This window comes from Carcharodon carcharias, chromosome 8 (genome assembly GCF_017639515.1).
Source record: "Carcharodon carcharias isolate sCarCar2 chromosome 8, sCarCar2.pri, whole genome shotgun sequence".
NCBI classification, from domain to species: Eukaryota; Metazoa; Chordata; class Chondrichthyes; order Lamniformes; family Lamnidae; genus Carcharodon; species Carcharodon carcharias.
The window spans coordinates 159271339-159299143 of NC_054474.1; the positions used below are offsets into that span (position 1 = coordinate 159271339).

At 44.8% G+C, this 27805-nt stretch overlaps 1 protein-coding gene across 5 annotated transcripts; it reads left to right on the forward strand.

The window, feature by feature from the left end:
* The first annotated feature begins 396 nt into the window (after nt 1-396).
* On the forward strand, nt 397-27805 carry cdk9 (cyclin-dependent kinase 9 (CDC2-related kinase)). Of its 5 annotated transcripts, none has more exons than XM_041193705.1 (8): nt 403-547; nt 4746-4860; nt 13134-13215; nt 17648-17738; nt 18516-18682; nt 21509-21680; nt 23387-23535; nt 25684-27805. In XM_041193705.1, the coding sequence occupies exons 1-8, from the start codon at nt 469-471 to the stop codon at nt 26047-26049; spliced, it is 1221 nt and encodes a 406-aa protein (XP_041049639.1). In that variant the 5' UTR covers nt 403-468; the 3' UTR covers nt 26050-27805. The 5 variants fall into 5 exon arrangements, with proteins under 5 accessions (XP_041049641.1, XP_041049639.1, XP_041049643.1 ...); XM_041193708.1 differs by having other exon boundaries at nt 423-547; nt 4769-4860; XM_041193706.1 differs by having other exon boundaries at nt 430-500; nt 4766-4860.

Sequence of the window (27805 nt, forward strand, 5' to 3'; positions counted from 1 at the left end):
CCTTCCCCTGTAAATTTTTGCCCTTCAAAGGCTTAAGGCATATTGTATTCAATTCAAGATTAACACGATGAATTTGTTTTCTTCTTGCTATAATAAATAATATGAAGCTTTAAAAATATGAAGAAAAGTAAGTGTGAAAAATGACAAATAGTGGTATTTGTGGATTTCAAAATAGTGGAGAAGACACAAAAAGCACAAGTGGAAAATCTGAGTTTTGCAGGAGTTTGGGATGAATCCCTCTCCCCATTGTATCCCAGTGTGTCCATCAGCTGTTCATGGGAGTGCTGACGCTGCAGTACCGCTCCTAGCCACCAGGGGCCGCGATCGGCAGCGGATGTGTGGCCACTTCCCGGCATGCAGCAGCCGGCCTCCCTCCCCCCCCCCCCCCCCCCCCCCGGAAGTAGATGATGGCGAGGTGCCCGGATGGCGGAATGAGTGTCAGGCTCAGCGCCGACATGATCAAACATTATGAAGCGCTGGATTTCCAGTTCTGCGACGAGGTTGGGAAGTACGAGAAGCTGGCGAAGATCGGGCAGGGCACCTTCGGGTGAGGCCGGTTTGGGGCCTGGTGGGTGGAGAGGGGGGAGACTGGAGACCCGGGGGTTCGGGGAGGGCGGATTGGGGACAGGAGGCAATTAGGGACTGGGGTGGTGGATTGGGGACAGGGGGTAATTAGGGACTGGGGTGGTGGATTGGGGACAGGGGGGTAATTAGGGACTGGGGTGGTGGATTGGGGACAGGGGGTAATTAGGGACTGGGGTGGTGGATTGGGGACAGGAGGCAATTAGGGACTGGGGTGGTGGATTGGGGACAGGGGGGTAATTAGGGACTGGGGTGGTGGATTGGGGACAGGGGGTAATTAGGGACTGGGGTGGTGGATTGGGGACAGGGGGTAATTAGGGACTGGGGTGGTGGATTGGGGACAGGGGGTAATTAGGGACTGGGGTGGTGGATTGGGGACAGGGGGTAATTAGGGACTGGGGTGGTGGATTGGGGACAGGGGGCAATTAGGGACTGGGGTGGTGGATTGGGGACAGGGGGTAATTAGGGACTGGGGTGGTGGATTGGGGACAGGGGGTAATTAGGGACTGGGGTGGTGGATTGGGGACAGGGGGGTAATTAGGGACTGGGGTGGTGGATTGGGGACAGGGGGTAATTAGGGACTGGGGTGGTGGATTGGGGACAGGGGGCAATTAGGGACTGGGGTGGTGGATTGGGGACAGGGGGTAATTAGGGACTGGGGTGGTGGATTGGGGACAGGGGGTAATTAGGGACTGGGGTGGTGGATTGGGGACAGGGGGGTAATTAGGGACTGGGGTGGTGGATTGGGGACAGGGGGTAATTAGGGACTGGGGTGGTGGATTGGGGACAGGGGGCAATTAGGGACTGGGGTGGTGGATTGGGGACAGGGGGCAATTAGGGACTAGGGATGGTGGATTGGGGATAGGGGTAATTAAGGACTGAGGGTGGTGGATTCGGAATGGGGGTAATTAGGGACTGGGGTGGTGGATTGGGGACAGGGGGTAATTAGGGACTGGGGTGGTGGATTGGGGACGGGGGGTAATTAGGGACTGGGGTGGTGGATTGGGGATGGGGCAATTAGGGACTGGGGTGGTGGATTGGGGACAGGGGGCAATTAGGGACTGGGGTGGTGGATTGGGGACAGGGGGTAATTAGGGACTAGGGATGGTGGATTGGGGATAGGGGTAATTAAGGACTGAGGGTGGTGGATTCGGAATGGGGGTAATTAGGGACTGGGGTGGTGGATTGGGGACAGGGGGTAATTAGGGACTGGGGTGGTGGATTGGGGACGGGGGGGTAATTAGGGACTGGGGTGGTGGATTGGGGATGGGGCAATTAGGGACTGGGGTGGTGGATTGGGGACAGGGGGCAATTAGGGACTGGGGTGGTGGATTGGGGACAGGGGGTAATTAGGGACTGGGGTGGTGAATTGGGGACAGAGGGGTAATTAGGGACTGGGGTGGTGAATTGAGGACAGAGGGGTAATTAGGGACTGGGGTGGTGGATTGGGGTTGGGGCAATTAGGGACTGGGAGGCGGTGGATTGAGGACAGAGGGGCAATTAGGGACTGAGGTAGTGGATTGGGGGCGGTGCAATTAGGGACTGGGGTGGTGGATTGGGGATGGGGTAATTAGGGACTGGGGCGGTGCAATTAGGGATTGAGGCAGTAGATTGGGGACAGGGGGCGATTGGGGGCAGGGGCAATTAGGGACTGGGTCAGTGGATTGGGGACAGGGGGCAATTGGGGATGGGGGGCAATTAGGGACTGGAGCGGTGGATTGGGGACTGGGTCAGTGGATTGGGGACAGGGGGCAATTAGGGATTGAGGCAGTGGATTAGGGACAGGGGGCGATTGGGGGCGGGGGCAATTAGGGACTGGGTCAGTGGATTGGGGCGGGGTTATTAGGGACTGGGGCAGTGGATTGGGGGCAGGGTAATTAGGGACTGGGGCAGTGGATTGGGGGCAGGGTAATTAGGGACTGGGGCGGTGGATTGGGGACAGGGGGCAATTGGGGATGGGGGGCAATTAGGGACTGGAGCGGTGGATTGGGGACTGGGTCAGTGGATTGGGGACAGGGGGCAATTAGGGATTGAGGCAGTGGATTAGGGACAGGGGGCGATTGGGGGCGGGGGCAATTAGGGACTGGGTCAGTGGATTGGGGCGGGGTTATTAGGGACTGGGGCAGTGGATTGGGGGCAGGGTAATTAGGGACTGGGGCGGTGGATTGGGGACAGGGGGCAATTGGGGACGGGGGGCAATTAGGGACTGGAGCGGTGGATTGGGGACTGGGTCAGTGGATTGGGGACAGGGGGCAATTAGGGACTGGGGCAGTGGATTGGGGACAGGGGGCAATTGGGGACGGGGCAATTAGGGACTGGAGCGGTGGATTGGGGACTGGGTCAGTGGATTGGGAACAGGGGGCAATTAGGGACTGGGGGCGGTGGATTGGGGATGGGATAATTAGGGACTGGGGTGGTGGATTGGGGACAGGGGGTAATTAGGGACTGGGGGTGGTGGATTGGGGACAGGGGATAATTAGGGACTGGGGTGGTGGATTGGGGACAGAGGGTAGTTAGGGACTGGGGTGGTGAATTGGGGACAGGGGCAATTAGGGACTGGGGTGGTGGATTGGGGATGGGGCAATTAGGGACTGGGAAGCGGTGGATTGGGGACAGAGGGGCAATTAGGGACTGGGGTGGTGGATTGGGGGTGGTGCAATTAGGGACTGGGGTGGTGGATTGGGGACGGGGTAATTAGGGACTGGGGCGGTGCAATTAGGGATTGAGGCAGTGGATTGGGGACAGGGGGCGATTGGGGGCGGGGGCAATTACTGGGTCAGTGGATTGGGGGCGGGGCTATTTGGGACTGGGGCAGTGGATTGGGGGTGAAGTTATTAGGGACTGGGGCAGTGGATTGGGGGCAGGGTAATTAGGGACTGGGGCGGTGGATTGGGGACGGGGCAATTAGGGACTGGAGCGGTGGATTGGGGACTGGGTCAGTGGATTGGGGACAGGGGGCAATTAGGGACTGGGGCAGTGGATTGGGGACAGGGGGCAATTGGGGATGGGGGCAATTAGGGACTGGAGCGGTGGATTGGGGACTGGGTCAGTGGATTGGGGACAGGGGGCAATTAGGGACTGGGACGGTGGATTGGGGACAGGGGCAATTAGGGAGTGGGGGTGGTGGATTGGGGACGGGGGGCAATTAGGGAGTGGGGGTGGTGGATTGGGGACAGGAGCAATTAGGGATTGGGGGCAGTGCAATTAGGGACTGGGGTGGTGGATTGGGGACAGGGGTAATTAGGGAGTGAGGGTGGTGGATTGGGGGCAGGGGCAATTAGGGATTGGGGACAGGGGGCAATTAGGGACTGGGGTGGTGGATTGGGGACGGGGGGTAATTAGGCACTGGGGGCGGTGGATTGGGATCAGGGGGCAATTAGGAGCTGTGATGGTGGATTGGGGACAGGGTAATTAGGGACTGGGGTGGTGGATTGGGGACGATTAGGGACTGGGGGTGGTGGATTGTGGGAAGGGATCTGGGCCCCATCTGGGATGTTACTGGGACCTGGCGGGTGTGGGGAACGGCCTAGGAGAGTTTGGGGAACCTGGAGCAGGGGACCTGGTGTGGATGGGGGCTGGGACAGCTCACACCTCAGCTGAACTGAGCCTCCTGCATCTTCGAAACATCTTATATGGCATCAGGACATCTCAAAGTGCTTTACAGCTAATGAATTGCTCCCAGTGGCTTCTGTTGCTCCCCCTGTATCTGTTGGTACAGATCTTGTACTAAGTCAATTTGATCCACCCCAATCCCCTTATCTCCTTCTTAAAACCTGCATCTTTTACAAATTATTAACCCTAAAAGCCCCTTAATGTGGCTCTATCAACTTTTGTTTGAAATTGCTCCTCTGAATTGCCTTGGGACAATTTGCCACATTAAAGGTGCTACATAAATGCAAGTTGTCTTTGACGGATGGAGTATAATGTCGGAAAATGTGAGGTTGTTTACATGAGTGGGAAGATTAGAAATGCGGAATATTATTTAACTTGAGAGAGACCTCAGCATTCTGCAGTACAGAGGGATCTGGGTGGCCTTTTACATGAATCACAAAAAAGTTGACGTACAGGTACAGCAGGTAATTAGGAAGGCAAATGGAATTTGGCCTTTATTTCAAGGGGTTGGAGTATATAAGTAGCGAACTTTTATTACAAAACAAAAACAGAATTACCTGGAAAAACTCAGCAGGTCTGGCAGCATCGGCGGAGAAGAAAAGAGTTGACGTTTCGAGTCCTCATGACCCTTCGACAGAACTTTTATTACAGCTGTGCAGAGCATTGGTGAGCTGGCACCTGCAATACTGTATAGAGTTTTGGTCTCCTTATTTATGGAGGTTTATACTTGCACCGGAGACAGTTCGGACAACGTTCATTAGGTTGTTTTATGATGAAAGGTTAGAGCAGGTTGGACCTATACTCGTTGGAGTTTAGAAGAAAAGGTGATATTAAAACTTAAGATTCTGAGGAGGCTTCTCAGGGTAGGTTCAAGGGAATTTTTCCTCTTAGGGAACCTAGAACTAGGACCTTTTCAGAATGCAGAATTCCATTTAAGAGGGAGATGAGGGGGAATTTCTTGTCTCAGAGGGTTGTCGGCCTTTGGAATTCTCTACCCCAGAGAGCAGTGGAGGCTGGGTCATTGAATATATTCAAGGCTGAGTTAGATAGACGAGGGAGTCAAAGGTTATGAGGGTCAGGCAGGAAAGTGGAGTTGAGACTACAGTCAGACCAGCCACAATTTTTTAAAAAATTCATTCACAGGATGTGGGCTTCGCTGGTTGGGCCAGCATTTATTGCCCACCCCTGGTTGCCCTTGAGAAGATGGTGGTGAGCTGCCGCCTTGAACTGCTGCATTTATTGAATGGCAGAGCCGGCTCAAGAGGCTGAATAGCCCGCTCCCTGTTTATTATTATGGGTCACTTAGATATTTCCATCCAGCAGAATAAACAACAACCATATTGTCTTGTTGTTTGGGAGGGGTTTGGTGGGAGCCTAAACCAGCCCCTGAATCTCTCCCAAAGTATGACTGTACCCTGAGCCTTTGGTTGAGTCTTCGTGCCTTTCCCAGGGGAGAGTTGTGGTGAATGGTTGTTTTTCAGACTGAGGAGAAGTTTTTGCATCAGTGTTCCCCATGGGCTGGTATTAGGACCACTGCTCTTTTCGATGTGAGCTGAACTTGGGTATACAGGGCACAACTGCAAAGTTGGTAAATTACATGAAATTTGGGAATGCAGTAAACAATGAGGAGGACAGTGACAGAGCCTGAGGGAGACAGAGACTGGTGAAGTGAGCAGACACGTGGCCGGTGAAATTTAATGCAGAAAGTGTGAGGTTACGTTTTGGTAAGCAGAAACCACCTCCAGTGCCAGAAGGGAAACTAACCAGAGGGGACATTACCTTTTGTCAAGGTAATTGACAAAAGAAGCAGGATGACACAAAGGGAAAATTCAGTGATCTGAAATGTATTGCCTGAAATGGTGGTGGAAGCAGATTCAATGGTTAGCTTAAAAAGGGAATTGGATAAATACTTGACGGAGAAGATTTGTAGAGTTAGAGGGAAGGAGAAAGGTTGTGAGACTAATTGGATTGCTCTTAGAAGAGCATGCAGAGGCATGCAACTTCCTATGGTAAATGAAAGCCTGGGGTTGGCGGAGTGGGGGGAGGCAATCCTAAAGTGGAATATAAAATGCTGGATATGAACAAGAGGAAATACAATTTTTTGGGTTTTGTCTCTTTATTGAACCTCTCATTGTTAGACCCCACATGCTAACTGGGATTTTTTTCTCTGTTGCTGATGGACTTGTCTATATTTTCAATATGTTCAGGTTTAATTTTAGGGATTGCGGCACATGTAAATCAATGGCAGGGAATGGAGGTTAATTGGATTACTGGGGCTAACGGCTATGGATTAATATATTTATGAGTGGATATATTTGGAAACAAATTGCTCTGATTGACTGGCTCGGGTATGTCTGACACTGTTTTTAAAATGTTTGTTTGCTAAATCCTATCTGATTATTAAAGGTGGTGTAAAACATCCATAAAAGGGGGGTGAGGAGAGTTTGGTTGAAGGGAGATTTAGAAATCTGTAGAGAAAATTGAAGGCGATAGAGCAGTATTGTGATTTAAGTAAAGGCACCCAGAGTTGGACAGGAAGGGCCAGGGAGTTCAAAGGTAATAGTGTATCAGCAAATAAGTTCCATGCAAAGTATAGTAGTGAAAACCTAAAATTAAAGGCTCTTTATCTTAATGCACAAAGCATTTGGGACAAGGTAGATGAATTAACGGCACAAATAAAGAAAGATGGGTTTGGTATAATGGCCATTACGGAGACTTGGTTGCAAGGTGACCAAGGTTGAGAAATAAATATTTTAGAGTATGCAGTGTTTTGATACGACAGAATGGCAAAGAAGGACTGGTCCTGATAAAGGATGACATCAGGACAGAGAGAATCTTGGCTTAGAAGACCAGGATGTACAATCAGCATGGGTAGCAATTAGGAGTGACAAGGGTCAGCAAACACATTGGAGGGGAGTAGTTTACAGGTTCCTTAACAGTAGCTACACCGTTGGACAGAACTAGAAATAATTGGAGCTTGTAACAGAGGCCATGTTAGTATCGTGGGGGTACTTTAATCTTCATATAAAGTGGACAAATCAAATTGACAAAGATGAGTTTGTTGAATACTCTCTCAATAGCTTCCTAGAACAATATGTTGTGGAACCAACTAGAGACAAAGCTATTTTTAGATCTTGTATTGTGTAAGGAGGAAGGGTTAGTAATCTCGTAGTAAAAGATTCTCTCGTGATCATTATACAATTGACTCCATATTAAGTTTTAGAGCAACATTCCTGAATTCAAAGCAAGGATCTTAAACTTAAACAAAACTTGGAAGGAGTGGAGTACTGGTTAAGGTTGATTGGGTAAATAGACTAAGAGGCATGGCAATAAATAACCAGTGGGAAACATTTAAAGACTTACTTAGACTTAGTTCCTCTGGTTCCGTGTGGGACTATGGACAACAAATCTCTGCTGCTGACCTCGGTCCATTGCAATCCTTACGCTCCAGCCCAGGTGGTGTTCCACTCTTGAAGGCCCTCCTCAAATGTACTTCACCAGATCGTCTTTGGCTGGCCCTGTTGTCGTCTTCTGGTGGTGTCCATTCTACTGCCACTCTACATACATCCGAGAGGCAAAATACTGTCCTTCCACTCGCAGTCATGATATCCTACAGGTGTATCTGACCAGTTCTCTATAGCACCTCTTTGCTGGTTATGTTGTCTCTTCATCTCGCGTAGGCAGTGCTGGTGAAAAGTGTCCCAACTTATGTGGCACCTTTGCTATTCTCTTCCATGTCTTGCTGGCATAGATTGCAGTTGGCACCACTATAGACACGTAGAATCACAGATTCATGGCCATGTTGATGGTGTTGGACGCCCACACCGTGTGGAGCCACTGGTAGACCGATGCTATTTTGCTGATTCATGTGTGGATGTTGATCTCTATTTTGCCCTCCCTGGCAATGTTGCTCCCTAAATAAGGGAAGTGGTCGACATCCTCGATGTTCTGTTCTCCGATGGCGATGGAAGGACCTTGGCACTGCTCGTCTCAAGACTGTTAGTCATGTCTTGGAGCATGTGATTTTTTAACCAGCAAGGCAGTGTCGCCTGCGACATCCAGGTCTGTCAGCTGGTGGTGTTGCCATGAGACGCCAAAGTCTGCATCCACCATCACCTTCCTCATGATGAAATTAATAATCAAAAGGAATGGGGAGAGTATGCAACCCTGCCATACTCCCAATATAAGGCTTTTAAGATGTTAACATATTGCTCTGGGATGCCATACTCTCTTGCGATGTGCCAGAGTGACTGCCAATAGATGTTATCCAAGTCTTCTTGAAATCAATGAAGTTGATAACAAGCTCCTTCTGATACTTGAGGCTCTGCTCTATGATGTTCCTGAGCGAAAGATCTGTTCGCAATATGACCTGCAACCCCAGAAACCTGCCTATTCTTAATGAGGGGTACCGTCTATTTCTGCTTTCAAACTGTTGAGGAACATCGTACTGAAGACCTTGCCAGGTACTGACAGCAGGGTTATTCCCATCCAGTTGCAGTCATTGAGGTTCCTTTTCTTTGGTAGCTTGACAATTACTCCTCGGCTCCAGTCCTCTGCAGTCCAGATCTTGTTAAACAGGCCCTTGAGCTCTGTTGTGCCGGTGTTCATGCCGTGTTTCAATAGCTGTGCTGGCATCTCGCCTATCCCAGGTGTCTTGCTGTTCTTCAGGCTCTTGATGGCTTTTTGGATCTCTGATCTAACAATTTCTCCCAGATTGATGCGCAGCTGTTGAGATGCAGTGTTGGCATCGAACTCAGACTTGGGGCTGAGCCCATTGAGGATCTCCCAGAAGTGTTCCACCCACCTTGCCTCATTTGTCAATAGCATCCTGCCATCCTTCCTTTGATTGGTAGAGTGCTGTTGCTTCTTGGACCAGTCAGTTCCTGTGCAGCGTCATGGATTGGCTCTGATTTGCTGCTGCTTGTGCCTCTTTGCTGTTTAACTCTATCCATTCTCGGTCTTCTCTCCTGCAGTTCTTTTTCACAGCTTTAGCCAGTTTTCTTTACTTCTCATCTTCTTGTCTTTGTTCAGTGTTCTTTTCCTGGTCCCTCTTGTACTTCGCCAGCTTTCTTTCCTCAATCAACTTCCACATTGGGCCAATGATCCATTTTCTTTGTTGGTTCCTCTCCTTCGTCCAATGGTGACTTCTGTACTCTTTAATCCCTCTTTTGACGATTTCCCACTGTTCCTCGATATTGCCTGACTTCGTAAGTATTTTGAATCTGTTGGAGAGGGCCAGCCGGAAACTGATTGACGTTTCCTTGTCCTTCAGTTTCTCCATTGCAGGTGGCCTTTGTGACTTCGTGGCCTTCAGCTTCAGGTGAATCTTGCCTAACACAAGGTGGTGGTCCAATCGTACATACGTACCTGGGTAGATGTGGACATCTTGTGGGGACGTCCTCCATCTGCTGCTGATGAATATATAGTCAGTCTCATTCAGGAGACCTCCATGCCTTTTTGCCGCTGAAGCCAGTCCCAAGTCTGGTTGGTAAAGGAGGAGGGTTGGGCATGGGGCTAGCACCCTCTGGAGAAAACCATCACTGCTACAGAAGCAGCCATTCCGGCAAACCCCGGCAAGAAAAGGACAACATTGAGAATGTACGTATGATGGGATCGGATGAAAGCCAAAAAGAAGTCTGATCCTTGACAAGTCCAATGTTCAACACAAAAACCATCACCAGGATTGGCACCGAGAATGTCTGAACACACTGCCAGTGTTAGAAGATGTCCGAGGTGTTGCGAGAAATGAGAACCTATTGACTAGACATCTTCGTTACCAGCGAAACAGTAGACAGGCCAAGGATAAATCAGCAGTGAGGGCGTGACAATCCCGTACTCTGGGCAAGAAGAACACCACACCCATGGAGTTGGCCTCAAACTCAACAGACGTTTAGCACTAGTGTTAGTGGGGTGGAAGCCAGTAGCCATCGCATCATCATCACCACCAGATTCCACACGAAAGTCACTGTTGTGCAAGTTTGTGCACCAATAGAGACAGGCACAGAGGAAGAGAAAGATAAATTTTACCACCAATTGCAGGACACATTGGACGAGGTACACAGCTGTGATATCAAGCGCCTTGATCAGTAACCTCAATGCTAAGCTTGATGGCAACCGGCAAGGACTGAACAATACAATTGGGCCTCATGGGTCAGCCAGCATGCTTAGTGGAAATGATGAGTGCCTGCTGGCCTTCTGCAACAGCAAACATTTTAAAAAAAAAATTCAGAATGTTCAACAGAAATACGCTCCATTAAAAACCAAAAACCTGGTGAGAAAGATCCAGCTGCGGCTTACTGGGGAATTTAAGGATAGTACACGATTAAAGGCAGCTTATATCTGTTGCAAAGGATTAGGGGCATTTTAGAAACGAGCAAAAGGCAACGAAAATGTTGATAACTGAAAAAGTAGAATGAAAGTAAATAAGCCAAGAGCATTGGAACTGATTGTCAGAGCTTTTACAAGTATATAAAAAGGTGGAGGTTAGCTAAAGCAGATGTTGGTCCCTCAGAGGTAGAAACAGGAGAAATTATGGGGAATGAGGAAAGGGCATTGAACAAATATTTTGTGTCTGTCTTCACAGTAGAAGACACGCTGCATACCAGGAATAGAGGAAAACCAAGGAGTTACTATGAGTGAAGAAGTTAAAGTAATTATTATCAACAGGGAAAATGTATTAGAGAAATTTAGGGAACTAAAAGTTGGCAAAGGCCCAGGACCTGATAGCCTACATCATGGGTCTAAAAGAGGGAGCTGCAGAGACAGTGGATGCACTGGTTGCGGTTTTCCAAAATTCCCCAGATTCTAGAGTGGTCCCAGCAGGTTGGAAGTTTGAAAATGTAGCACCATGATTCAGGAAAGGGGGGGGGGCGAGAAAACAGAACTACAGGCCAGTTAGCCTGACAATCACTGGGATCTATTATTAATGAAATCTTAATGCACTTAGAAAATCATAGTATGATCAGACAGAGTCAGGGAGGGTTTGCGAAAGAGAAATTGTGTTTGACAAATTTATTAGTTTTTTGGGGATGCAACTAGTACGGTAGATAAAGTTGGGGGGTGCCTTAGAAGTAATATACTTGGATTTCCAAAAGGCATTCAGTAAGATGCCAATTGATACACAAGGTAAGGGCTCATGGAGTTGGGAGTAAGATATTAGCACGATTGGAGAATTGGTTAAAGGACAGGAAGCAAAGAATAGGGATAAATGGGGCATTTTTAAGCTGGCAGGCTGTAACTGATGGAGTGCTGCAGGGATCAGTGCTGGGACCTCAGCTATTTACGATCTATGTTAGTGACTTGGATGAAGAGACTGAGAGTAAACTATCCAAATTTACTGAGGATACAAAGCAAGTTGGGAATGGAAGCTGTGAGGAGGACACAAGAGGCTGCAAAGAGATATGGACAAGTTAAGTGAGAGAGTGTGGCGTATAACGTGAGGAAGTGTGAGATTATTTTCTTTAACAATAAGAATAGAAAAGCAGAATATTTTTAAAAGGTGTGAAAATGTTAAATGTTGTTCAGAGAGACTTAGGTGTGCTCAAACAAGGAACACAATGTTACCATGGAGGGGCAGCAAACAATTAGGAAGGCATTTATTGCAAGGGGATTAGTGTACAAGAACAAGGAATTCTTCCTACAGTTATATAGAGCTTTGGTGAGACCCCACCTGGAGTACTGTGCATAGTTATGGTCTCTGCACCTAAGGAAGGATATACTTGAAGGCAGTCTGGCAGAGGTTCACTAGATTGGTTCCTATGAGAGGCTGAGTAAATTGGATCTATTCCAAGTTTAGAAGAATGAAAAGCGATCTCATTGAAACATACAAGATTCTGTCGAGGCGTGACAGTGCAGGCACAGAGATTGTTTCCCCGGCTGGGGGATCTGGAACACAGGGACACAGCGTCAGGATAAGTAGATGATAAAAACAAAAAAACTGCGGATGCTGGAAATCCAAAACAAAAACAGAATTACCTGGAAAAACTCAGCAGGTCTGGCAGCATTGGCGGAGAAGAAAAGAGTTGACGTTTCGAGTCCTCGTGACCCTTCAACAAACCCTTCTGTTGAAGGGTCACGAGGACTCGAAACGTCAACTCTTTTCTTCTCCGCCGACGCTGCCAGACCTGCTGAGTTTTTCCAGGTAATTCTGTAAGTAGATGATCATTTAAGATTGAGATAAGAAAATGTTTCTTCATACAGAGGGTTGTTAATCTTTGGAATGCTCTAACCCAGAACACTGAGGATGCTCCATTGTTTGGCATATTCAAGGCTGGAACAGATGGGTTTTTGAGATATCAGGGAATCAAGGAATATGGGGAGCGGGTTGGGAACTGCAATTGAGGTAAAAGATCAGGCATGATTGTACCTGTTTCTTGTGTTCTTATGTACGGTTGCTGACCTTGCCCAGCAAACCTCCCTGAAACAACATTAAGAATATTTACCTGACTCATCTCGTTTAATCGTTGCAATGCACAGAATTGGCAGTAGTTGCCTGATAAACCAGTGATTGCACTTCAAAGTATTTTATCGTGAAATCTTTGGGATGTCCTAAGGAAGCACAAAGCCTTGATGTGAAAGTTTTGTTAATCAGCTAGCTCATATTCCATGTCTCCATTGCAGATAGACACTTACATAACTATGGTGAACTTTCAAGAAATATTTCTGTGGGCATTAAATGACTGCATGAAGAAGAGTAGAAAAGGGAAGACAACATTTTATTTTCTGTGATGCTTATAGCATTTAGCAGTTCTACATTGCAGTTCTGCTTAATTGATTTCAGGACCTATAAGTATACAAAAATGTTGACTATTGGAATTGCTTTACAAAATTGTGACTGCTCTGACCCATTTACATTACTATGGGATCGGATTATATTGTTCTGGGCTTATCTGTTGGCTGCTGGAACTTTTGGACTGAAGATGCTGTGATTGTTTTTACAGGGAGGTTTTTAAAGCACGGCATCGACAGACAGGCAAAAAAGTGGCTTTGAAGAAAGTCCTGATGGAAAATGAAAAGGAAGGGGTATGTAGGGTTAAGTCAGCCTGGATATTAAAGTTAATTTTGTCTCCTCTGAAGGCTCAATGGTAGGTTGAGTAACAGGAGTGTGACGTCTGCATATACAAAATCTACTGGTTTAAAGAGTAATAGGCTGTTCCTCAGGATTGAAGAATTTTTTTACAGAAAGCTATCCTTTCCCTGCAGGCTGTGGCTCATGTTGGCACACAACCATGTGCACTGACCTCCCTTGCTACTTCACCTAGGTCAGAGTCTGGGTTTTCTGTGGTGAGTCACTCACCTCCTGCTTCCCTGTAGTCTTTCCACCACCTTGAAGGCACGTCAAGAATGTGATGGAATACTCCCCACCTGCCTGCATAAGTGCAGCTCCAACACTCAAGAAACCTGACACTATCTAGGATACACAGTCCAAATGACCGGCACTCCAGGCACCACCTTAAACAATTGCTCCTGCCATTACCAGTGCAGTGCACTCCATCTACAAGGTACAATACTGCAAGGTGCCATGGCTTCTTCAATCATGGATCCCAAACCTGTGATCCCTATCAGCTAGAAGGGCAAGGATTGCAGATGCATGGGAATAACACTATCTGCACATTTCCTTCCAAGTTGCATATGGTCTAATTTGGAATAATATTGCAAATCTTTCATTGTTGCTGGATCAAAATCCAGGAACAAAAATTAAAATTGCTGGAAAAACTCAGCAGGTCTGACAGCATCTGTGGAAAGACAGAGTTAACGTTTCGAGTCCGTATGACTCTTCTTCAGAACCGTTCTGGCCTTACCAGAGACGCCCACATCCCATTAACAAATATTAAAAACAGAGAGCTGTTCGTGTGATATTGTCTGGCCAGTAGTCTTTTGCCAAGAGTAAAAATTCCAAGCCTTGACCTGAATGAATTGCATGCAAATCCTGCAGTCATCTCCACCTTCACCCTATCTAATTGACTAGGGGCTAGGCATTGGGCTCTGTGAGGCCCAGTACAGCACCCGGCAGTCTTTTATCAATTGATCTCTGCATCCTGCTGCAGGGATTTTTGAGTATTGCTGAAAGAGACATGTCTAACCTTTTTGCCATGCACTTATCGGGACACTCGCAAGAATACCAATATAAGGGGAAAACTACAATTTATACTGTATGTGAAGAGAGTGCTGATTGGTTGGCAAGTGGCATTGCCGTGGAGGATGCACCGCTGATGGTGACTGACAGTTAACTGCCAAGCAATGTTAGAAATTTAAACCAGGCAGCTTGACCCTAATTAGTCAAGGCATTGTCCTGAGGAATGAGTCAGCCAATGGCTGTCACTTATTTTGTTTAGCTGAAACAGGTGCAACATAGGTACATGACTTTCTGTCTGCAAAGAACGGGGCCCTGTGTATTAATATATGTAACTTCCAGTACACGCAAATGCACCACATTGCAAACCCGACTTAAGTTGGTTGTCAGCGTAATTTTTAGCACATTGAGGATTATTTAGCAAATGTTGTCCAATCACAATCACATCTGATGTTGGACACTGTGTTTTGAGTTTTGCAAGCACGGGCCGGTTGGGTGTACCCATAGTAGCACAAAACAGCTAGCTTCACCTTTCGCAGTAGCAACACAAGTGGTATTTGCCACTAACAGGATGCTGCCGTCAAATGGCTTGGACTCTATTTACAAGGTTGCCAATAAGACCAATCTTATAGCGTGTGGGAATGTAAAAATCCCAACGTGTAAATTGACCAACGAAGGTAGTCTTGTGGTATACTGTGGTAGAGAACCCTCTGGCAGATTTCCAACATGTGGATGATATGTTTGTTGCATCTAAATCCGCAGCGGCATGTAACAATTTCCTTACATGGCTTAATGGGCTCCATCCTGTGCTCAAATTCATCTATGAAATGGATCAGTCAAATTAACTCCCCTTCCTTGACTTACTAATTGAGAAATCTGCCAGGGACTTCTCTATCATGGTCTAGTCAAGCCTACCTTAACTGGTCAGTATACACCTTGGGATTCTTACAGCTCCACACGCTATAAGATTGGTCATATCAGCAATCTTGTAAACAGGGCTCAAGCCATTTGTTCGCCATGCAAGCTTGATGCTGAAAGGCAAAGGCACTGTCTGGAAGATATAATAATTTTCCTAACGTTATTGGAATTTATTGTAGAGTAATAGTGGGATTTATATCAATGGGAGCATCTGTGTGTGTGAGATTTAATTGAATTAAAGGCACAAGGCCTGATGGCTTTGATGTATCAAAAGATAAGCCAGGTTTGAAAATGTTAAGTAGATAGACATAGGTGTAATGGGAGCATTTGCATTTTTAAATAAACCAGACTAGCTTGAATTCAAAAGAGAGTGTGAAATGTTTCACTTAGCCAGGAGAAGTTAACAAACAATATGTATATTTTTCCCAAAGATTACTGGAAAAATTAGTACTATGAGAGATTTTTAATATTAGAGAGGCGAGGTCCAAAGTCATAGTGAAACACTGGGAATTTGCATTCAAAGGGGAAAATATGTATAAAGGAGCGAAGGCTGTGTTTAAGGGTAGGCATTGTAAGATCTAAAACGTGTGAAAAGCCTCCAGCATCTAAGCCCCAAGTTGCTGTTCTCAAAGAACTGAAGTTAAGAAAACTGACTTTGAATTGGATTGTTAGGGTAATGTGTTTCTTTGTCTGGGTCTTTTAAAATCTATGTCTTGCTGTTGCCTTAACAAAAGTGTAACTGGGAGTTGCATTAAGTAGGAATTTAGAAGTTATCGTAGTAATTTGTGGATCTATGTACGTACTTAAAATCATTTATTTTATTAATAAAGGTTTAATTTAGTTTTGTAAAAAACCTGTAAGACTCAGTGATCTTATTAATACTGAATTCAAGGGACGCATCTCGAAATTTATACAAATTGCAAAACAGTTGTGGCCGTTGTTTCAAGTTTCCCTTTTGGGATTTGAGCAGCTCAGCATTTACTATTGGCTGTGCTGTAACAGGCATCCTGCAGGATAATAGCTAACCTGATCAGTTCATTTTGTGCTGTATATCACGCAAACTCACGAACGAGCCTAAGGCTTCAGCCCTGACCCTCAGATTACCCTGGAAGGGTAAGGTATCTCAAAATTTTGAGCAACAGGTGAAGCTAGCTGTTTCATTCTGCTACTATGCAGTAGCAATACAAATGGTGTTCGCCACTAACTACCGCCAAGCCAAAAAGACATTCTGCCTATCTCACAAATGAGTAATGTGGTATATGAATTTCAGTGCCAGTGTGATGCTAGGTATGTAGGCCGTACATCCCAAAGTCTGGCAGATTGTATCAAACAGCATGTCCCTTCCGCTGTTTGCAACAGGCAGGGTACAGACCGTACCCAACCAGCCCATTCTTGCAAAACACAAAACACAGTGTCCAATTTTAGATGTGACTCCACAGTTGGACAACATTTGTTAAATAATCCTCAGTGTGCTAAGAATTACGCTGACAACCAATTTAAGATTGTCAGCCGGACTTGCAACGAGGTCCATTTGCGTGTACTGGAAGTCAGATATATTAATACACAGGGGCCTTGTTCTTTGCAGATTTAAAGAACATTTACATACATTGCGCCTGTTTCAGCCAAAAAAGAAATAAGTGACAGCCATTGTAATAAAGGTAAAATACTGCGGATGCTGGAAACCTGAAACAAAAACAAAAAGTGCTAGAAAAACTCAGCAGGTCTGACGGCATCTGTGGAGAGAAAGATAAAGTTAACATTTTGAGTCTTCTTCAGAACTGTCACATGGACTCAAAATGCTAACTCTGTCTTTCTCTCCACAGATGCTGTCAGACCTGCGAAGTGACAGCCATTCGCTGACTCATTCCTCAGGGCAACGCCTTGACCAATTAGGGTCAAACTGCCTGATTTAAATTTCAAACAATGCTTGGCAGTTAAATGTCAGTCACGATCAGTGGCTCGTTCTCCATGGTAATGCCACTTGCTAACCAATCACTGCTCTCTTCACTTACAGTGTAAATTGTAGTTTTCCCTCCCTCATATTTGTAGTTTTCCCCCTTCTTTGGTATTCTTGCGAGTGCCTGATGAGCGCAAGATGAAAAGTTTAGACATGTCTCTTTTCTTCAGCAATACCCAAGTTGTGTACTACCAAACAACTATTTGCAGAGATTTTTATTTATTTTAATTAGACGTCCCTCTGTTAATTTGTGATACATGAACTATTTTCCTGTGATTTGCTTTTTCTTACTGTAGTGTATTGGCATCGGACCCCTCCCAAGTGCTGCCTTTGATCAGTAAGATGAGGTGGAAACATTTTCCTCATCCATAAATCTGCTTTCTTCTGTTCCTGGTTATAAGTTAACATTTTGCGGTATAACAATTTGTGTGCTCTGTTAGGATATAGAAGTGTTTACACACAAGATTGTGATGCAAATAATTTTTTTAATCAAATGTTTCTGGTAGTTTCCCATCACGGCCCTGAGAGAGATAAAAATCCTACAACTGCTGAAGCATGAAAACGTGGTGAATCTGATTGAGATCTGTCGCACTAAAGGTGAGTTCACATCTCAAACTGCAAATCAATCAGGAATATATTTACGTCATACGAACATACCTGTAGTTATAAGTCCAGACACATCCTGTCCATACAGCTTAAAGACACATGTAATAGGTTGGCCTGGTGGGACCATGCATTGGTGAGGGAAGTATCATTACATTTCTCCATCAGGTTTGCTTTAACAAAAGAACAACTCCTTTCCCAACTCTACTGGCCATTCTTCAGTTACAAAGCTAGACAGGCTCATCAAAAATGGATGGCATCATAGCCAAAGAAATCTGGTCTTCCCCTGAAATCCACAGTGCCGCATTTTCCCAGTGAGCAGCAAGCACGGATGTTGTCTCTTTCTTTCATCATTATATATGTAATATATATATCTATAAGTAACTAATTGGGCTGAACACCTTACCGGCTTGGGAACAGTGTTTCATATTCCAGCTTGTGACCTGAACTAATGGCAGTTGAGGAAGACTCCACAGAAGTTTTGGTTTTCTCCCAAATTGGAATTTGAATATTGATTAGTAAAGAGAGGTACTGTCTAAACTTTTTGCCTTGTTCTCATCAGGGCAGATCGCAAGATTACCAACAGTAAAGAGAACAACAATTTATGCTGCATTAAAAGAGAGTGTTGATTAGTTGGCAAGTGGACTCTGGTTGAGGCTTGGCTTATGGTCTTTTTTGTTTCGGGCCTAACAAACGAAAGTGGGTGCTAGCACCCGGGATAGTGATAGTTAAAGGTGACAGTGATGTATATTTCTGTTTTAATTTCTGCAGCCACGCAGTATAACCGCTACAAGGGCAGCATCTACCTGGTATTTGACTTCTGTGAGCATGACCTTGCTGGACTGCTCAGCAATGCCAACGTGAAGTTCACATTGGCAGAAATCAAGAAGGTGATGCAGATGTTACTGAATGGGCTCTACTACATTCACCGGAATAAGGTGAGAAGCAGTGAAATGGGATGACCTCGGTTGGTTTGATTTGCGTTTTGCTGGATTGGTGGGTTTTGGTTATAGTTGAGCCCACAATCTTGGTCACAGCTACATGGTTATCTGAGCAGTGTAAAGATAAATACATTATGGTGGTTCCTTGTACTTAAAAGGAATTGGAGCTCTGGTAAATGGGGATTATTTCAATCCTTTAGGGCGCTGCTTCTAATACTGACAATTAATCTAAGACTGATTAAATGGTCTGTACCTCGTTGGCTGTTAGGTGCTTTGAGATGTCCTGAGGCAGTGGAAGGTGTTGTACAGGTGTCAGTTCTATCTGCCCAGTAGCTGTGTGTGGCGCCTTGAGTGCAAGGTTGCTACCACATTATTTTGTGACATTGCACTTCAGCCTAATCAGGAGATGAAAGGGAGGGAGGACCTTAAAACAATTACAATCGGCAGGGAAAAGATACTAAGAAAACTGTTAGAACTGAAAGCTGACAAGTCCCCAGGTCCAATTTGACTTTGTCCTTGAGTTTTTTTTTATTCATTCATTTATTCATTCCCTAATTGCCCTTAAAAAGGTGGTGGTGAGCTGCCTTCTTGAACCGCTGCAGTCCTTGTGGTGTAGGTACATCCACAGTGCTGTTAGAGAGGGGGTTCCAGGATTTTAACCCAGCGACAGTGAAAGAACAGCAATATATTTCCAAGTCAGGATGGTGAATGACTTGGACGGGAACTTCCAGGTGGTGGTGTTCCCATGTGTCTGCTGCCTTTGTCCTTCTAGGTGATAGGGTTTGGAAGGTGCTGTCCAAGCAGCCTTGGTGGGTTGCTTTTTTTTTATTCATTTATGGGATGTGGGCTTCGTTGGCGGGGCCAGCATTTATTACATCTTATAAATGGTGTACACCGCTGCCACTGTGTGTTGGTGATGGAGGGACTGAATGTTTGTGGATTTGGTGCCCTGGATGGTGTCAAGCTTCTCGAGTGTTGTTGGAGCTGCATTCATCCAGACAAGTGGAGATTATTCCATCACACTCCTGACTTGTGCCCTGTAAATGGTGGACAGACTTCGGGGAGTGAGGAGGTGAGTTACTTGCCACAGGACTCCCAGCCTCTGACCTGCTGTCTAGCCACAGTATTTATATGGTGAGTCCAGTCCTGGTCAATGGTAACCCCCCCAGGATGTTGACAGTGGAGGATTCAGCAATGGTACTGCCATTGAATGTTAAGGGGTGATGGTTAGATTCTCTCTTGTGGAGATGGTCATTGCCTGGCACTTGTGTGGGCCGAATGTTATTTGCCACTTGGCAGCCCAAGCCTGGATATTGTCTAGGCCCTGCTGCATTTGGAGATGTAATCTTAAAAAAAGTGGCTACTGAGATAGTAGATGCATTGGTTTTAGTTTTCCAAAATTCCCTTGATTCTGGAAAGGTCCCGTCAGATTGGAAAATAGTGAATGTAACTCATATATTAAAGAAAGGAGGGAGACGAAAAGCAGGAAACTACAGGCCAGTTAGCTTAAAATCTGTCATAGGGACATTGCTGGAATCTATTATTAAGAATGTTATAATGGGTCACATTGAAAATCAGTGGTTATATATTAGCATGGATAGAGGATTAATTAGCTAAGAGGAAACAGGATAGACATAAATGGGGCATGGAGTGGGATCAGTGCTGGGGCCTCAACTATTTACAATTTATATCAATGACTTGGATGAAGGTTGCTAAATTTGCTGATGACACAAAGATTAGTAGGAAAGTAAGTTATGAAGAGGACATGAGTCTGCAAGTAGGCATAGATAGGTTAAGTGAGTGGGCAAAGATTTGGCAGATGGAGTATAATGTGGGAAAATGTGAACTTGTCCACTTTGGTAGGAAGAATAGAAAAGCAGCATATTATTTAATTGGAGAGCATTTGATGAACTCCAAGATACAGAGGGATCTGGATATCCTGGTACATGAATCACAAAACATTAATATGCAGGTGATTAGGAAGGCAAATGGAATGTTGTTGTTTATTGCAAGGGGAATGGAATATGAAAAGAGGGATGTATAGGGCATTGGTGAGACCACATCTAGTGTACTGTATACAGTTTTGGTCTTATTTAAGAAAGGATATAAATGTGTTAGAAGCAGTACAGAGAAGGTCCACTTGACTGATACCTGGGACAGGGAGGTTATCTTATGAGGAAAGGCTGGACCTGTATCCATTGGAGTTTGGAAGATTGAGAGGAGATCTTATCGAAGCATAAAAGATCCTGTAGGGTCTTAGGGTAGATGCTGAAAGGATGCTTCCCTTTGTGGGAGAGACTAGAACTAGGGGACACAGTTTAAAAAGAAGGGTTCTCCCGTTTAAGATGGAGATGAGAAGAATTTTTTTCTCTCGAGGGTTGTGAATCTTTGGAACTTTCTTTCCAGGGGAATGGTGAAGGCAGAGTCATTGAATATTTTTAACACAGAGGTAGATAGATTCTTGACTAACAGGAGAGTTAAAGATTATTGGGAAGAATGTGGAGCTGAGGCCACAATCAGATCAGCCATAATCTTATTGAATGGCAGAGCAGGCTCGAGGGGCCAAATGGCTTACTCCTCCTAATTCATATGTTCATATGTAACACATCTTAAAGGTGTTAGGTAAATGCAAGTCTTTATGTCTTCAGGCAAATTGTATAACACACTACGCAACATTATTGAGTTGCAAAGGGCTCAGTGTTTTAAATGTGAGCCGCAGGACGAACTGCAAAGGAATTTCTGCTTGGGATCCTGTCTTTGGAGAAATAAATAGTAGTGTAAACTACTCTGATACCATTTGCTTTATGCTGATTTTTTTTCCAGATCTTGCATCGAGATATGAAAGCAGCTAACGTCCTTATCACTCGGGATGGTGTGCTGAAATTGGCTGACTTTGGTCTAGCTCGAGCATTTAGCCTGGCCAAGAATAGCCAGCCGAACCGCTATACCAACAGGGTGGTGACACTGTGGTACCGACCACCGGAGCTGCTGCTAGGTAGGTTATCTCAAACTCTACTGTACATGACCAGCTTGGCAGAATTTACCAATTATGATAGTGAACCCCACCTGCCCTTAGGGTTTACAGGTGAATATTTGAGGGTTTGGGGTGGAATATTGCTGTGGAACCTCATACGTCCCAGGTTCTCTTCCTCCCACAACCAATAGGTTTTAAAAGCTGAACTTTAGTGTCACCTAGTCATAATAACTGACTTTAACTTGTCATCAACTCATTTCAGTCTTAGTGGACATTAGTTCCCCCCCCCCCCTCCCCTCCCCCAAACCAGTTATGAATAAATAAACTAATTTGTCTCTTCCCATCTCAAATGACTGTGTTAAAGGACTATCACCATCATGACAAAAGTTTAATAAACCTTTGTTTAAGAGTAAATACATTAACAAGAATTGTGTTGAAAATGTCAGTGTGTCACTTGTGTAATGTGGGCATCATGTGTGGCTCGTCTCCCAGTTCCAGCACATGGCTGAGGACTGTTCCATGACAGGCTGTTCAGAATCAGAGCCAGACACGTACATATTTTAAAGGACATAAATGTTTGGCAGTACGCTGAATATTTAGGGCTTATGTAGTTTCCATGAAAGGTGCAAATACTGATCGAGAAGCAGAATTTTAAAGTGCCAGCATCTTGTGGCTAGGAGAGATCGCTATCAAGTGGGAATGTTTCATCTTTTCTCTCTAGTTTTCCTGTTCTTGGAGGAGTTGATTCTGCTGGGACACAGTGCTGGAGGATGGTTTCTCACTGCTTGAGAAAGGGTGATAGAGTCAGAAACCTTCATTGCATTTAAAAAGGGCTTAGGTGTATGAAGTGCTGTAACTTACAAGACTGTGGACCAAGAGCTGGAAAGTGGGAATGGGTTGGATAACACTTTTTTTAGGCTGGAGTATAGTTGATGGGTTCTAAGGTTCTATGATTCTGGTTGCTTTCTGCTGCCAGGCCCAAATGGCATTATGCAAACAAGTCAAGAATAAAGAAAGAATGGTAAACCACTATGGATTTTAGGTTAGCTATCCTGTAATTACCCGTTTGAATTACATCCTCTTTTTGTGAATATTTGAAGTAGGATTATAATTCTCGAGCTAGGTGCCACAGTATTTATGGAGGCCTGGAATGTATCTTCTATTGTTTTGCTGGTTTTGCCTTGTCCCTGGACATTCCAGGGTGTACTCCCACCTGATCCATGAACTAGGAGGACATATAATGCTTACAGCTTCAGTATAACATATTCCTGGCAAACTTTGTGTTATCGATTTGCTTAGCTGCCTTTGCAGTGATGGGATACCATGTAATATAGTATTAAGTCTCATCCCTCCCACCCTAACCTGTACTCTGAACCAGTCTAACTAGGGGAGTAGTGGTGGAAGCATATATTTGGCTTCAGTGCCCCCTGTCAAAGGAAGAGATAACTGAGTCAGGGTGGTAGTTATTTAATGATTCCAATGAGAGGTGTACATGTTTGTCTGTTGGATGAGGATAGAATTGGGCTGAGCTGTGATATCCGATTGGTCTGATGGCGTTCATTGTGTGGGTTTGCATGTGAGGACAATCGCCCGGGTGAGGTAAGAGGCTAGGGATCTTACCTCAGTACCTTCGAGTGGATAGTAGAAGACAAGGGAGTATAACAGTCCTGCAAGTTGTGCCCTGTTTCATCATTAGTAATATTATTTGTTTACCTTTGTCCCCACAGGTGAGCGAGATTATGGACCACCCATAGATCTGTGGGGTGCTGGGTGCATCATGGCTGAGATGTGGACTCGGAGTCCTATAATGCAGGGTAACACAGAACAACATCAGTTAACCCTGATCAGTCAGCTCTGTGGCTCCATCACAGCGGAGGTAAGGCCAGCTGGTTCTATGTTGACAGGTGAGGCTTAACCTCACCTATTGCGAACAGCAGAATGGGCATGTTGTTTGATACAATCTGCCAGTCTTTGGGACATGCAGCCTACATACTTAGCATCACTAAACAGCATTACTCATATGTGTGATAGGCAGAACGTCTTTTTGGCTTGATGGCAGCATCCTGTTTTTGGCAAATACCATTGGGTTGCTACTGCAAGAGGTGAAGCTAGCTGTTTCACACTGCTACTATGACCATGCCTAACCAGCCCCTGCTTACAAAACTCAAAACACAATGTCCAACATCAGGTGTGATTCTGCGATTGGACAACATTTGCTAAATAATCCTCAGTGTGCTAAAAATTACGCTGACTACCAATTTAAGATTGTCAGTTGGGCTCGCAGTGTGGCACATTTACGTATATTGGCAATGACATATACTAATACGCAGGGCCCGGTTTTTTGTAGATAATTTCAAACAATGTTTGGCAGTAAACTGTTAGTCACCATCAACTGGTGCATTCCCCATGGCAGTACCTCTACCAATCAGAGTCCACTTGCCAACCAATCAGCACTCTCTTCTCACAGTATAAATCTGTTGTCTCCCTCGGATTTGTATTCTTGCCCAGTGTCCTGATGAGCGTAATACAAAAACCTTCGCTAAAAATATCTCTCTTTTTTCAGCAATATATAACTCTATGATTTGAGAGGAAAGAATTTAGAGATTGGGTAATAGTTTGCAAAGACAGAGGTTTTATGGGGATTTTTTTGCTTTTGAGTGTTGATGATGGTAAATTTGAAGGGGGGGTCCATAAACTAACATGACCAGGAAAGGCAGTTGGGTGGTCTGCCTTTGATGAAAATCGATTTGAGACCAGGGGATGGATCTAATGGAGAAGATGAGCTCTGAAGGCATGAGAAGAGAGACTAGTGAAAGAGGTGAATTCAGGGCTACAGGTTGGGGAGATTTGACTTGGGCATTGGGAAGTGAAGGATATGGCAGAGGCAGCAGAATGTGTGTAGTCTCAATCACAATGCATGAAAATCTGAGATCCTTGCACTTGTTTGAGATGAGGGTGAGGGGAGAGAGGCAAAGGGACACTACATAGAAGAAAAAAAGATGCTGGGAGTAATCTTCGCATTCCAGATGATCCTAGAGCAGTAAGAAATTTTGAGGTATAGTAGCTTAATGGTTATGTTATTGGACCGGTAATCTGGAATCCTGGACACGAGTTGAAATCCCACCATGGCAATTGAGGAATCTAAATTCAGTTAATTAAAGAAATCTGGAATAAAAAGCTACTATCGGTAATGGTGACCATGAAACTATGAGATTGTTCTTTTAAAAAAAACAATTTGGTTCACTAATGTTATTTAGGCAGAGGTCTTTGGGCCAGAAGCTCCGAGTTCCACTTCAGGACTTAATGGCCAAGGAAGGTGCATCCATAACATGGCCAAACATGTTTTTTTTATCAGTCTGCAAACCCTTCCAATACACCTGATGGCAGGTGGTAAGAGTGAGAGTGACCTGGTCAGCCATACCGCAGAAGGCAACGGCAAACCACTGCACCCTCTTAGGGCATAGTAACTGAAGGAGGAGGAGGAATGTCCTTTAGGAAAGGAAACCTGCTGTGGTTGACTTTTAACTATCCTCTGAAATGGCCTAGCAAGCTACGTAGTTGTATTCAAGGTGGTCACTTCTTGAAGGCAATAAATGCTGGCCTTACCAATGTCATCCACCTCCCATGAATGAAGTAAAAAATTGGCAGAGGAGGAAATAATATTTTTGGACAGTGAGTAATTTGAGATATGCCATGTGGTAAGTGCATTGAAAATGTGATGATGAATCACAGGGAAAATAACTTGTCTTGTATATTAAATTGAGCAATTTCAACATTTCCTGTTTTAATCTCAGATTTCCAACATTTTCTAGTTTAGTGTGTTCCACATCTTACAAAATTGTGTTCTAGGAGTTTTACTGGTCACTTGGGGATCACTTTCCATGATTTGGCCCATTTCTTTACAAAAATAACAAACCAATGGCTGTAACTCTATTTCTGCACAGTCTCTCATTAGATATTAATAAGATATTGAAAAAAGCAAATCCTGCCTTTTTAATGAAAATGAAACTTTGCTTGGTTTCAGGTTTGGCCTAATGTTGAAAAGTATGAACTCTACCAAAAACTGGAACTGCCCAAAGGTCAGAAGCGAAAGGTCAAAGACCGGCTGAAGGCTTATGTGAAAGACCCTTACGCACTGGACCTCATTGACAAGCTGCTTGTCCTTGACCCTGCCCAGAGGATTGACAGTGATGATGCACTGAACCATGATTTCTTCTGGACTGACCCCATGCCTTCTGACCTCAAAAATATGCTCTCGACGCACAACCAGTCAATGTTTGAATACTTGGCTCCTCCCAGGAGGCGAGCTAGTCACATGCCTCAGCAATCAACCACTCAGAACAAGAATCCTGCTGCTGCCAACCAGACAGAGTTTGATCGAGTGTTCTGAATGTGTTTAAGGAGGTAATGGATCAAAGAGACGGGTTATTTTATTTATATGATGGTGCCATATTTGAGGTCGTATGATTGAAAAATATTGAACAGTCCAGACATTAATTGTGCCTAGTATCGATCGGATATTGATTCCTTGACAGAGGTGATACTTCAGAAACCAAGAGCTGAACTGAGGGTCCAGAAGTGAAATCCTGAGGTTCTATTGGGTTAACCTTAGGTTAATTTTCGTTTTTCCCCAGGGATCTTGAACATCAGTTTAGAATGTTGTAGAGCTCTTTGTTCATAGCCTGCAGTCGTTTCATCATTGTCTGATTGCTGAATTATCTTCATGTTAGTAGCTTGGGCAGTATGGGTGGCTCAGTGTATGGGCCAGCAGTGGAGTGCGTAGGTTTGTTCCTTGATCTGCACGGAGTGAGTTGCCTGCCTGTTGAGACCTGATAGTGCTCCACAGGAAAGGAGGGAAGCAGTAGACTGTGACTAGCTTGCCCCTTCTACCAGTCATGAGATACTGGGACCTTGGGGAAGGTTATGATTTATATTCATTTAATTTTACTGAGGATCGGGCAGTCAGATCTTTGAATGCTAAGACAATTGCTTTTAAAAGAATGTGTATCTTTATAATAAATCGTTTGAAAACTTTATTCATAAATACTTTCATGTTGAAGTACCACAGCATCATTTATCAGTGAGAGCATCTTGATGGGGATATGGTTGTGTTTCCCTAAAACCAAAAAAGCCAGAAATTTGCTACTCTTTAAGGGATTGATACTGTCAGCAGGGTTGTGCTATACATTTGTTGAAGGTTTTTAAAAAAAATTATATTTTTAATTATAGTAAAATGTGTTTCTCACAGGGCAGCTGATATTTCAGACAGGTTTGCAGTTACTGCCATTTTGTGATGCATTTCATTTGTCGTGAAGGATTTCTGATTTCCTGTTCTATTGTTGCCTTGTTTCTGATAGTCTGTCCACCAGTCTGCCTGTAGCTGCATTAAGGTGAACTGAGTAGATTGAGTTTGTTCTTTCAAGTTGCATCTTTAATTTCAACCTCAATGTTTTGAAAAACGCAGTCCCTTCTCCTTCCATCCCAACCTTCCCCCAAGCGCTCTCTCTGTCTCTCTTCCCTCACAATCCCCCCCTCCACCCCACCTCCTCCCTGGATGATCCAGCGGTGCTTACCTTGCTGGGTCATGTGATCAAAAGGATCTTTTATTTCCCCCCCCCAACACCACACCACCCGCTTATGTAAGTGCACCAGTTGGCAGATTGTTCTTCTATTGCACACTGTAGACTGCAATGGGGAGACCTCATTTACGTGCTTTTGAATTGGTGCATTTGGAGACCAGTGTTGTTGGCCAACCTGTTTTTATAAAACAGAAAGCTTGCTTAAGTAATCCCTTTATTGCAATTTCATTAATCATCCAGACTTCTGTTAATGTCAGGAGATCAAATTGCCCACTGGCAATATAAAATATTACTTTGTTATCATTGGTACTGCAAGTATTTTGCCTCTGGATACATTTTACACTGCAGTGCTGGAATATCAATTAAGATTCAGCTCTGAGGGGGTTTAGGAAACACAGTTAAGGTGCAATTCTTCAATATAAGCAATTTCAGTGAAAAGATTCTGTTACATTGTGCAGTGCAAGATTAGTGCATATGCAAAACGTTTAACATTTTGTGATAAAGTACATCAGTGTTGATTATGAATTCTACCTTGTTGCAGATTTTTAAATAAACTGTTGTAAAATA